The sequence below is a fragment of the Rhizophagus irregularis genome, chromosome 16, assembly GCF_026210795.1.
Source record: "Rhizophagus irregularis chromosome 16, complete sequence".
In the NCBI taxonomy this organism is placed as follows: Eukaryota; Fungi; Glomeromycota; class Glomeromycetes; order Glomerales; family Glomeraceae; genus Rhizophagus; species Rhizophagus irregularis.
The window spans coordinates 1,045,921-1,059,194 of NC_089444.1; the positions used below are offsets into that span (position 1 = coordinate 1,045,921).

General features: G+C 29.5%; 4 protein-coding genes across 4 annotated transcripts; 2 read left to right on the forward strand and 2 right to left on the reverse strand.

The window, feature by feature from the left end:
- Positions 1-150: 150 nt before the first annotated feature.
- OCT59_007997 (uncharacterized protein) lies at positions 151-3,074 on the forward strand (the record flags this gene model as incomplete). Its single annotated transcript, XM_025310303.2, has 5 exons — positions 151-763; positions 968-1,603; positions 1,667-1,975; positions 2,050-2,612; positions 2,775-3,074. The coding sequence occupies 5 exons, from the start codon at positions 151-153 to the stop codon at positions 3,072-3,074; spliced, it is 2,421 nt and encodes an 806-aa protein (XP_025183584.2).
- Positions 3,075-3,131: 57 nt separating this feature from the next.
- On the forward strand, positions 3,132-4,961 carry OCT59_007998 (uncharacterized protein; the record flags this gene model as incomplete). The annotated part of the gene is made up of 5 exons (XM_066142171.1): positions 3,132-3,239; positions 3,302-3,546; positions 3,611-4,058; positions 4,193-4,299; positions 4,382-4,961. The coding sequence occupies 5 exons, from the start codon at positions 3,132-3,134 to the stop codon at positions 4,959-4,961; spliced, it is 1,488 nt and encodes a 495-aa protein (XP_065999077.1).
- A 5,227-nt stretch (positions 4,962-10,188) lies between these two features.
- Positions 10,189-10,770, reverse strand: OCT59_007999 (uncharacterized protein; the record flags this gene model as incomplete). Its single annotated transcript, XM_025324947.2, has 1 exon — positions 10,189-10,770. One exon carries the CDS (start codon positions 10,768-10,770, stop codon positions 10,189-10,191), a length of 582 nt encoding a protein of 193 aa, XP_025183586.2.
- A 1,720-nt stretch (positions 10,771-12,490) lies between these two features.
- On the reverse strand, positions 12,491-12,724 carry OCT59_008000 (uncharacterized protein; the record flags this gene model as incomplete). Its single annotated transcript, XM_066142172.1, has 1 exon — positions 12,491-12,724. One exon carries the CDS (start codon positions 12,722-12,724, stop codon positions 12,491-12,493), a length of 234 nt encoding a protein of 77 aa, XP_065999078.1.
- Positions 12,725-13,274: the final 550 nt, after the last annotated feature.

Sequence of the window (13,274 nt, forward strand, 5' to 3'; positions counted from 1 at the left end):
AAACTGCTTAAAAACACTTTATTTTTGCTAATATATACATGACTTATATCCACTTTACAAATAATTATCTCTGATTTACTATCTTAGCTAATATATTAATAATTACTTACGTCCATTTTCTTATATTTATGCTTTTATTTATTAGATATTATGCCTTCTCATGCCTGGTATACAACTCTTGTTGCTCAAGACCCTCATAATCGCCATGCTGTACAATGGTCAAATGGTAGCTGGACGGTTATTGACTATTCTGCTGGACTTCATGTTCTGGATTTACACAATGAAGCAAAAGCATTTGATTTCACTACAAAAAATATTTCTAATGAAGAAAGAAATCATAATGCTGGTTATATCTATTTTCGTATCCAAGAAGAAGAACGGTCATTAATACCATTATTACCTGGATATGTGGCTTTTACTACTGCTGGTAAAAATCGGTTCAAATTATCAATCCTAGAGAGTAATAATCAATTACTTTTCTTTTGGGAGGAGTTTGGTTTGGATGTATCCTATAGTAATAGAAAGGCTCATGGTGTTGAGCGACTTGCATTTCATTGTATGTTAAAAAAATATAATCTTGAATCAAATACTACCATTCGATCAATTCTTGGTCTTTATGATCCTCAAGTAATCAATAAACTTCAAAGACTTGTTTATGAAAAGTTTCCTTTACGATATCCTACTATTTTTCAAATGGAATCACCAGCTGTCTTATCAGAAAATTTGCAAAATAATGCAAAAAAAAAAGAGGAAACATTACATCGTAGTTTAAAATGAGGACAAGAGGAAATTGATACCTTGTTGCGTGAAAATGATAATAATAATAGCCAAAATATTCGTTTTGGAATTCGTGTTGAGCCTAATGGAAAAATATTGTCCCCTAAACAGACACAGGTTCTGATGTTAAAAGATTTAGAACATAAACAAATGATTTATTCCTAAAATAAAACAATCAAAAAATTGAAAGAAAAAATTACTACAATAAATAATAAATCTGAAAATACTATTGAAACTGATGATATAATCGCACTTAATGATGCAGAGATTCAAAAATCAGTGGAGAAAGAATTAGAAGAAAAAAGATTGGGATCGGTTATTTTTATGAGTACCTCGCAATATCTTTCTATGCTTCTTTCACTACCTTGTCCTAATTGTCTTGATATTATTGCGTCAAATCGAACATTTTACACCAGAGTATCGGGGTTTAGTGTATCTTGTGTTATTACATGTCATCTTTGCAAAGCATCAACGCAATATTCAAATGAAGATTCAGGAGTAAAGTATTCTAATTTAGTCGCGGAAGCAGCACTTGCTGGGGGAATAAATAGAAATTCTTTTCAGACAGCATTGGCTACAATTGGAGTAACTAACCAATGTAGTGAAAAATCTTTTTATAACTATCAAGCTAGAATGTGTAAGCCTATTATCGATAGTGCAAAATTTAGCAGTGATATAATTTTACGTGAAATCTTAGATAACTTGGAGTCAGCTCATTTGCCAGGTCAAGAAAAAGTGCTACCTGTAGGCTTTGACTGTTCATGGTCGCATGCCCGTAATGCACACCAGGCTAGTGGAGAGTTCTTGTATTTGGGTGACCTTCCTGGTATATAAGAAATATTATTATTGATGCTAAATAAATTATTAATTTATTTAATATATTTACCAGGGTATAATTATCAACCTGTAATCGGATTTCATACAGTAGAACATTCTCGTGTGATACGTAAATCTGAAAATGATTCTTCAAAAATAATTTATAATGGAAATTTTAGTGGAACGTCAAGACAAATGGAGCATGCAATTTTGCTTGTACTACTCAATGATATAATGCCCATATTAGAACAAACTGACTTTACCTTACATGTATGTGTAGACGGCGATCTAGAAACAAATAGAACTTTGGCATGCATACCTGCAGTAGGTCGTATCTTTGCTGACCTGAAGCATATAAGCAAAAATATTCGAAAGAATCTAAGTAAGTTAATGTATTTATAATTACTTATAATATTACATTTATAAATAATAAAAATTTTTTATTTCATTTATTAGTGAAAAAGCAATACTCACGTTGGCATTCTTTTGAACAACACATTATGCGATATTTTAATTCTTGTATATTTAGTGCTGGATTACAAAGAAAACTTAATCAGGATAATGCGCCAACTGAAGAAGAAACACGTTATATACAAGTAGAAGGTCTAATTCGGCATTTACTTGATGATCATAGTATATGTTGGAGTGATGTTTGTTGGATAAAGGATAATCCAGAGCTGCAATTACAAGATCCAACTCTAAAAAATTATACCCAAACTGAAATTGAGAATTTTCGAAGTGTTATCACTACAATTTTTCGTGTACCATCTGGGCAAGGAATTGTAACTACACTTCGCACTTCACACAATGAAACATTTAACAGAAAGATTCTTAAATACTTGGATAAATGGATTGACTATTGGGCATCTTATAGTACTCGACATGCACTAGCAGTCCTTGATCAGAATGAAGGATTAGATGTTATGATTTCTAAAGTTCATACAGCAGCTACTGAAAAGGAATTTTCACATTCTGACATATGCAATATATTGAAATTTGTAAAGGAAAGATCTCAGAAGGTTCTTAGGAATCGTAGTGAAATGCAACAGTGAAATGAGGCGAGAAAAGAAAAATTTGCCAATGACAGAAAAGAACTTGCTAGTTTTGACTTTGATAAGGTAATGTTTTATTTAGTATTTTTCATTTATCTTACGAAATACTTATTTAAATATTTATTATAGGAATTAGTATCATATAAAAGTAAAACACCTGATCAAATTCATAAAGATACATTCTGGCCATCATTTGGTAACATTTTGAGAGATTTTGACGTAATAGTGAAATGTGTCGCATGTCATGCATTTGCTAAGAAAAGTGCACGTGGCTTGTGTGGCATATGTTCATTTTATGTGGATGCAGGTTTGTGGGAACGAATCGTTAATGATAAATATATACCTAAAGGACAACAACCAGAGCCACTTATAATGGAAACACTAATATCACTTGCCGCAAAAAACACTTTTGGATTTGATAATTTTTGAGAAGGCCAGATGGAAGCAATAATTGCTTATTTAAATGGTAAAGATACATTTGTATCCATGAAGACAGGTGGAGGTAAAACTTTATGTTACGCCATATCAGCTATTTGTTTTAAAGGATTGACTATTGTTTTTAGTCCTCTCAAAGCACTTATGGACGATCAAAAGGTAAAATTTAGTCAATTCAGATTATATTATATTTTATAACTTACAATTTTCTTTACATTTAGCGAGAACTCATAAATGCAGGTATTCCATGTGCTACCTTATATGCCAATTTAGTACAAGGAGCAAGCATCCAAGAAAAGATTTTTGAAGAAATAGCGTGTGGATTGATAAAAATACTTTTTGTTACACCTGAAAAATTAGCCTCCAACCAAGGATTTTGTAAATTTATTACACGAATTTATGAGCAGAAAAAGGTTCAATTTGTGATTGATGAAGCACACTGCATTCTAGCATATCAGGATTTCAGGTAAATAATATATTTTAGTATAAAAGAAAATTAATTCAGTTAGTAATGTGATTAATTATTTTAGAGAAGCTTGGGGACGACTTGGAATGTTAAAAAAAAATTGGATATTAGCTCCAATTATGTTACTTACAGCAACATGTACACGATTAGAAGTAGATGAAATTTGTACAAATTTGTCTATTGAAAATAATAGTTTTGCATTAATCCGTGGTTCTACAAGTCATCGATCTGAAATAGTTTTTAATGTGCGGGAGAGAAAAGAAATACGAGATCAGTATATTACTGAAATCATAAGTATAATAAATGATAATTTACATGGACGCATAATAATGTATTGTGCAACACATTCTAGCTGTGAATATTTATATAATAAACTACAAGAAAATTTGAATAACATATCAATAGATTACTTTCATGGTGGTTTACGTGATAATGAGAGAGAGACAGCAATGAATAATTGGAAATCTAACTCTACACAAATAATGATTGCAACATCTGCATTTGGAATGGGAGTAAATTCAAATAATGTACGGGTGTAATTCATGTGGAAGCACCAATGAGTATGAGTATGTATATAAATTTACTTTACTTTTTATTTCTTACAATATTCTAATATTATTGCACTTTTATAGCTAATCTTATTCAGGAAGCAGGACGTGCAGGACGTGATGGAAATACGGCAATACATTTTATTTTTTACAATAAAAAGGATATTCGTACAAATTATTCTATAATAGCAGAGCATAGAGAAACGTTAGTAATAAAGATGTGTTTCTATTATGAATAAAAAAAATGTATATACATACGTGACTAATTATTATTGAAATTCCAATAGCGCAAATATCAATATTGAAGAACAAAGATTGATCAATAAACTCAAACATGCCACAAAAAAGATTTTTGAGGTCTTTTACTATTGTAATTCACAATATGAATGCCGTCAGCAGTTAATTTGGAAATATCAAGCTTGGCCAGACGAACAAAAACCACCCACATGTGAAATGTGTAACAACTGTGTTAAACGAATTACTGATAAGCCAAAACTACTAGATGGTAAGGAGGAAATCATGAAATTATTAGAAGTAGTAGAATATCTTACACAGGAGACAGGTGAGCAAATTAGTCCAGAAGATATTATAGATGTATTCAGGGGTGGAAAAACGGCAAAAATAAAGCAAAAAAATTGGGATACATTGCACGTATATCCAACTGAAGAAAGAAGGGTATTGAAAACTAAAGAATTAGTTCAGTTTGCCTTAACTGATTTAGTTGTTCGTGGTCTAGTTCAAGAAGAAATTATTTTGCGTAAACCATCTGAGAACAGAGGCTTGTCTAGTAGTATTGTTGTAATTGGAGTAGTACCAGGTGCACAAGCAAGTGTTAATATGCAGACTTGGCACTATTTTGTTAAATAAAAAATTATAATTGATACGTTAACGTGTTTATAATTTCTGCAGAAATTATGTGAATCTCATTTATTATTGTTATGGTTACACAAAAAAATTTTGCCACATGATTTATATTGAAAATGATCGCCGTTCAGCCTACCCTTAACTAGAGCAGTTACGGCAAAATGAATGCCAGAAATCAATTCTTTGACTAAAAAATAGCTTATGTTTAAAAAATCAGAAAGGTTGGACTGTAGTTGTCGAAAAATCCACCACTGAAGATCACTAAAATTTGGCAAAAATGGTGATTTTACCATTTTTACATATAAAAATTCTGATCTTCAGTGGTGGATTTTTCGGCAACTACAGTCCAACCTTTCTGATTTTTTAAACATAAGCTATTTTTTAGTCAAAGAATTGATTTCTGGCATTCATTTGGCCGTAACTGCTCTAGTTAAAAAGTTAAGAATTTTGCCATTTTTAAAATTAAAAATTTCCGCCAATTTTTACTAATAATTAAGCTAACAAAAACACTTTTAAAAGTGTCTCATGTCTCGAACTTTTAAAATAAATATAAATTTATTGTTGGGCCCACTGAATTTTTTATGATTTTTTAATTTTTAGGGTGGTCAGATACTTTTTGTAGGGGAGTGTACATCGCATTATAATTGGAATCTGTACAATGATTATCTATTATCGTAAATATCAGACATACTCACTAGTGTTGATGCCATGAAAATCAAATTCGCTTGATTCTGTTAGGTCCTAACTCACTAAATAAATCATAAATTTTTTGGGCTTTTACAGTCACTAACGGATTTGGAAATTTGTTTTCTAACCTTTTCATTAACCAATCTGATTAGAATTCCTCAAAGTGAATATAGTGAAGAATCAATTCCTGGGATGTTTTCCTGTTGACGTCAACAACTTATCAATTGTGACATTTTTTTGAGATCATATGACTCCGATCATTCTCCGAAACTCCCCCAACGTAATCATCAAAAAAAGCTCGGGCACGTGATTCAAGTGATTTGACTGCTGTGGCTAAGTGTGGCTATTGAAATTGCACTACACAGCTATTGCTACTTAACCCTAACTAACTCCAAAGGTAAAAGTTTCAGCCTAAACCAACTTTCCTTACCTAACCCTAAGAAACTCCAACGTCTACGTTATCTTCAAAAATAAGTATTTCTGCCTAAATCAACTTTCCTTACCCTAACCCTAAGAAACTTCAACATCTACGTTATCTTCAAGGATATGTATTTCCGCCTAAATCAACTTTCCCCCAAGATACTCCAACGTCAATGTTATCTTCAAAGGATAAGTATTTCGGCCTAAACTAACTTTCCTTACCCTAAGATACTATGATTGCTTGAGAATATAATGAAATTTTATAGATGTTAATTCATAAGAGTAAAACAAAATCTTTTAAATTAATGACATTTGAGTAATTATTTTATTAAAATAGAATGTAATATTAATTTAACAATAAAATTTATTCAATTTCAATTTATTAAAATACATTAATTTAAAATAAATTATTGTAAATAATGAGTGCTATCAGTATGCCCCTTCCATGTTAATGGCATGGTTCACTTATTTGATAATGTTCAACGTCTTTATCTAATTTATTAATAGGACTATATGACTTCCTTACTACTATAATACAGACTAGTTTTGCTCTTTTAGAAGAGTTGGCTGTCAAAATAACAGTTGCAATTTAGTTTGTTGAACTAGTATTATTGCTTACTTGGTATATCTACAGGTTTCATATTTTCTGCGAGTTTTGTATTAAAAGATTTATAGCTATTGTAAAGAAAATAAGCCAACTTTTTATTTTTTGAAAAAATTGTATTCTTGGTATTTGGTAATGTAGACGCGAAAGAAAGCTTAAATAATAGCTTAAATAATACGCAATAAATATTTAAATAGATCAGTTGCCACAAACTGCGCCGTATGTAACAAAATCACATGCCCAAAAATCACATGCCCGAGCTTTTTTTGATGGTGTTACTGGGAAGATCATTCTCCGAGGGAACAGTTTGCCAAGAAAAAAATTTTGACCAAAGCCTGTAAAAACTATAAAAGTAAATAATTGTATATAAAAAGCTTACAAATTTAATATAAGAATGGTTTTGAAAGTTGAGAAAAAAATTCAATATAAAACTGAAATAATTATTGCGTTAAGTTATGCTGTAATTTTTTATTGAAGATTTTATATACTTTCGAAGATTAACCAATAATATTACTAAATGGTTTATAAAATTCAAAAAACTCATATTCATGCAATTGTAGGCGAAAAATTATTTTAGTCAGTAATAAATAAATTAATAAGTAACCTTTTGTCATAAAATATATGTAGTAACTTAAAGTTTATATTATATACTTGATTTTAATAAAATTTTGTTTATTTTTTTATTTCTTCTTTCTTACATTTATGTATTTAGCAGTTTATAGTATATAACTAAAATTTACACTGGATAACAAAAGGCAAATAATAATGTTAACCTATATTTCAGAAATTTCAATTTTTAATCATAGGATTTATTTGTGCATTGAAAATCTTTGCATTTTTGCCCATACTCCTATACGCAATAGAATACAATTTTTTATCCCTCATTTTTGTCCAAATACTGTTATGTAGCACCCTCTTTTTCCAAAATTGAATGGTACCAAAGATTTCCGATTTTACCGAAAATTTCCGAAACTTATAATCGTCATGCTCTTTAAACTGTTCCTCCCCTCCGAATTTTTCAGCAGGAAGGATGTTTAACTTAATTATTAATTTGGAATTATTAAAAACAACAATAATAATAATAAAAAAGTTATGATTCCATTAAGCCTTAGTTATTTCTTTTTTTTTCTTTATATAAGTATGTCTTACTGTTCTAGTCTTTAGGACGCGTAAGTATTCTTTTAATTTTTTTTAATAAATAAATTAATAATTTGCTATTTATTTAGTCATTTATCTTGAATCAGCAAATATTACTCAAGATTTTCCATTACAGCAAGGTGACTATGTAATTGTACTATATGGGATGGCAATGGTCAAAACTCTTCTTTTGTAAAATCGAATGACTTAGAAATACTAATATCATTGAGATTTTCGTCAATCAAATTAAAAAAAAACACAGGAGGGAAAATATTTACTAGAATGTTTATGGTAATTTCACAATTAATAACTAGTTTATATCTTACACTTCTAAATTTCAACATTATAATTTTTTTTTTTGCTTAATAAAGGATTTGAATATAGAGAAATTATGCAATGACTAAGTTAAACTTTTCACGTTTATTAATGTAATGTTATCAAGTTTCAAATAGATTTAGCCAATTTACCAGTAGCGTGTTATCTAAACTTCATTAATGGTAATTTGCAGGTTCTTTTTTTTATTTGTAACTTAAATACATAAAGTTTCCGAAATCTATTAAATATTTATAATGATAAAATTAATTATTTTAGCAAATTTTGTGAAAGCTGTGGTAAAACAAATATAAATATACGCAATCGATCTAGTAAATGGTGCGAACTATGTCAAATAAATCAAATTTTTAGTTTATGAAAAGAAATTGATAGTTTTATTCGACAGAAGCAATTCGAATGGATATCATACAAACAGTTTATTGATATTAAAGAAGTAAGAAAAAATGGGCTTTTATATTATATTTAGCAAATGGGAATATAATAAAGTTACAAAGAAATGTGAAAGAAATACTAATGAAGCAATTATTTTAAAATGTTTTCATAATATTCTTAAATGAGCTATAAATATTTTCTAAAAATATAATGTTTTAATGTGTAATAATGTATTTATTTTTTGTATTTTAATAGGCCAGAAATACTTTTGTAGTGACAATAAAATATATGGTATATCTCAATTCATATACAAAATATTATAGTATGGCTTTGAGTTATGAATGTCATTGCAAAAATTGTAATGTAATATACGCAAATAAAACGTATAAATGGTGTATAATGTGTCAAATAAATTGCTTGAAAGAAAATTTTAAGAATTGGACCAGTCAGTGGAAATGGAATTATTGATTGTTTCATTCAAAAAAAGCCGCTAAATATCAGACATCCGACTGATGTAGTAATTGGAATGGATAAATAATAATTCAATTATAATACATTTAGAAAAATGGAAAGATGGTCCTTTGGAATATAATAAGGTTACAAAGAAATATGAAAGGAATTCAAATAAAGCAATTGTTTCACAATATACAAGATATAATCGATGAGGTATATAATTTTATAAGAAAATATGGTCCATTAGATTATGATAAAGATACAAAGAAATACGGAATAGTATATCCAAATAAAATGCAATTCCTTTAAAATACCTGTACAATATGCAAGATATAAATGGATTTCTAGATGGAGTATATAATTTTCTATAAATGATAAATCTAATAACTTTTGTATTTTAATAGGTTGGAAATTATCAAAGTGACTATGACAATAAAACTTCTAGTATATACAGAATATCTCCATACATATACAAAAGATTACATTATAGTTTTTAAAAGTATAGAATGTAAAGAACTTTGTTGAAAAAAATTATTTTACAAATAAAATCAGTGGAAATATAAATATTGGAAATTCAATTCGGGAAATACATTTAGAATGGATAACATACAATCATTTTGACTATATAAAAAAATAGGAAAAAATTTATATTCAGAAATAAATACAGAGGAATTGTTCATTAAATTATGATATAAATACAAACAAATATGAAAGTTAACCAAGTAGAGGAAATATTTATTGTAACATACGAGATGTGATAGGACCCAAAAATATATATATAAGGGGTCAGGTTTGAGTTTGCGTATTTTGAACTAAAAAAATCAAGAAAATCTTTCCTTTTTTAGATAATTTTTGATAATGCCAGTCAGAATTTTATTTCCTATTATAGTACCTGACTGACATTATCATAATTCCGGCCCTGAAAAAATGCGTACAGCTCATAGTAAAAAATTTTTTTCATCACCTGACCCTACATATATATTTCTGGGTCCTGATGTGAATAATGAGGTAACAATTTATTATTAATTAAATTAATGCCTTTACATATAATAATTTTTATTTTGTTAATTTTAATAAGCCATTGCACATGCTTACATGCATTGTGACGGGTAGTGTTAGAAAAGGATCGGCCGAACATTGCTTGTTGAGCTAACCAACTATAGTTCGCGAAACTTAAAGTGTCCTAGTCAAAAAAATCCAACTCTAGTAGTGGGGAGATATATATTATTTTATTTTGACGAAATATCCATTGATTCTTTTAATAAGATAATTTTCAGGATCCTGTAACGATTCTATCATATATCTCCATGGAAAATAAAAAATTTTAAGTCCCCATTGAGAAATATAAGCTTGTCTGTAACCTTTTTGTTCTAATATTTCCTTAACAAGATTGTAAGCTTCTTTATCTAGTCGATTATTTAACTGAGATTTCTTTTTTTCTATCCAAAGACTAGGATAATAATTAATATATTCCTCATATGCTGTGGCCCATTTGGCTAGATTATAATTTTCGATATAGTATTGATAAGCATTTGCTTTTTTAAGCATGTCAACAAATTCATCAAGACGCAAAGCATATTCTTCTTGAGTCTCGGGATTTATTTTCATTTGAGAGATCGTAAGTATACCTAAGAATTTCTTTCTATCAGGAGTACCATCATTTTTCACCACCTCCCAAATTCGTTTTGCCAAAGATTCAGGTCTTTTCTTGTAATTCCTGTAAGCTTGCTGGATAACAGTTGCATAGAAATTTTCAAACTGATAGTTATATTGTTTCGCAATCAAGAATCCCCAAGACCGCTTCATAGATAGTTCACTAAAATAGTTATGAAATATATTGGAAGATCTATCCTGGAATAGGCAAATCAGGTTTTTCTTCATGTATATGAAGCATTTCATGCATAGCGCCTTCGGCCAATTATACTAGGCGATCATATATACAGATTATATAGCGCAAAAAATAAAGAATAGGCCAGTTCATAATTGATTGAACGGGATATTTGGTCAGTTCACTAAAAATTCATACCAATAAAATTTAACTGTAGAATGATCAACTGACCGTTCAACGTGAACTACTAAAAATGTAGGTCGTTTTTGTCGAGTAGACAAAAATACTGACAAAAATAAACAAAGCCATAACTATTGGTTGCCTTATGTATCAATCAAACCAATTCAAAATTGAACTTTGATCATGATATTAGTGTAACATGACCAAAAAAGCTGATCGAACAATTATGAACTGGCCTAATATTGTACCTTTGGCTAAATGATACTAATCTTCAGTTGAAAGCAATAGTCTATAATTAAGATAATTTTTGGAATCATTCAGTTAAACCAGTTAAACAATCGTGACTTTTGTCCCATCTCCCAATTTAAGCATAGTGCCTTTTGGCTGATTGAGATGGTTTAAGTTATTTTGTTTTATATATAAAGACGAGATAAATATTTCACCTGTTTGCCTAGGAAATAGGGAATCAGGTGTAATTTTTTCAGGATATAATATTCCCTTCTGGTCAGAAGATTTTTTCACACAATATTTCTGACTTCGATCTTGCGAGAAGAAAGGCTTCTATATGTTTATTAGTCTTGAAACATGAGTTATTCCAATGATATTTCATTAAATCTTCAGGCTTAATCTCATATACATATCTTCGCCATCTATCGAAATATGTCTTTTTTGGTTTTACATCAGGGATTAGAGCTCCGAACAGGTCAGCCAAATTCAGGTAACCTGATCTGACCTGACCTGAAATTCAGGTCAGGTATGAGATTTTTAAAAAAAATTCAGGTCAGGTATGAAGATTGACCTGACCTGATTGATCTGATGACCTGAAACTATTGATTCTACTATATAATAAAAGTGAGTTGCAGTATTGCGATTCACTTTTTTATATTGATTTTATATAATAAAAGTGAGTTGCGGTATTGCGATTCACTTTTTTATATGATTTTAATATAAAAATGTTGAATCGCAATATTTCGAGAAAAAACGTTGCGAAAACGTTTTTTCATAATATTATATTAAAAAAATGTTTCGTACCATTTTTTTTGATATTTCAATAATAACGTTGCGAAAACATTTAAAAAAAACGTTTTGCAATATTTTTTTTCAATATTTTAATAAAAAACGTTGCAAAAACGTTTTTTTTCATAATATTATATTAAAAAAAAAAGTTTTGTACCATTTTTTTTCAATACTTTAATAAAAATAGTCCTGAAATTTTTCAGGTTTCAGGTCAGGTCAGGTCAAACAGACAACCTAATATAACCTGACCTGACCTGACCCATTTGGAGCTCTATCAGGGATCTTTACCAATTTCCAGCAATCGAAGCAAATAGCCATTTTGCTATTATGAATATCATTGGGTCTCTGATAACCAATGGTAATTTCTCTCCCTTCATAGTTATCATAGTATGTTTTGGTTACTTCTTGCCCAGATGATCTGAAAAGGCAGAATACATGGTAATAGCTTTTATGGCCTTCAGTAATCAATGCTTGCAAAGCATCTTTTACACGAATAGCCCATTACTGTGGAGTTTCATATGAACTAATAATAGATAAATTATCATATATTTTTTCGATCTCAACCATCTTTTTGAATTGACCAGGATAAAGAAAACCATAACAGTTTCTAATATACTCTATATCATATCCAGGATGGAGATTGATGGGTTTAGGCACAGATTTATTATAAACCTCATCTAAAATAATATCAATGAATTTACCAGGTCTAGATCTATTAACAATGTTTCCTAACATATTTAACGATTTATAGTGTTTTTAGCAACTCTTTAGTAACTTATACTAATGAATAACATGTTTCAATTTTATACGGATTTGCTGGTTAAGCAGTTTTAATGAATTATAGTGATTTTATTGATCTGTAGCCGATTTAGTGAGACTACACACTAGTAAATACAAATTCATTTTATTCGATTGGGATTTATATATCAGGCTAAGCTAATTTTATATTTACATGCGGTTTGACCATAGGCGCTGTGCATGGATCTCTTATGATTAACAGGGATTAGCCAGATATGATGTATAACATAAAAATTTGTATCACCTTAGCTCCCAGACAGTTCCCGGTACTTCCTCGCAACCTTTCTGCAACTCAAATCATGGGGATCAACCAATCAGATTTTGCACACATGCACAGTAACTAAGCTTTTTGATTAATCATTATATTAATCATTACGAAAATTAAAGTGCTGACTGTACATGAAGCTAATTTAATCTTACTAAGTCCCCTTAAACATGACCTATATAAGCGAGTCTTTTTGCCTCTTCCTTCCTTCATAAACATAAA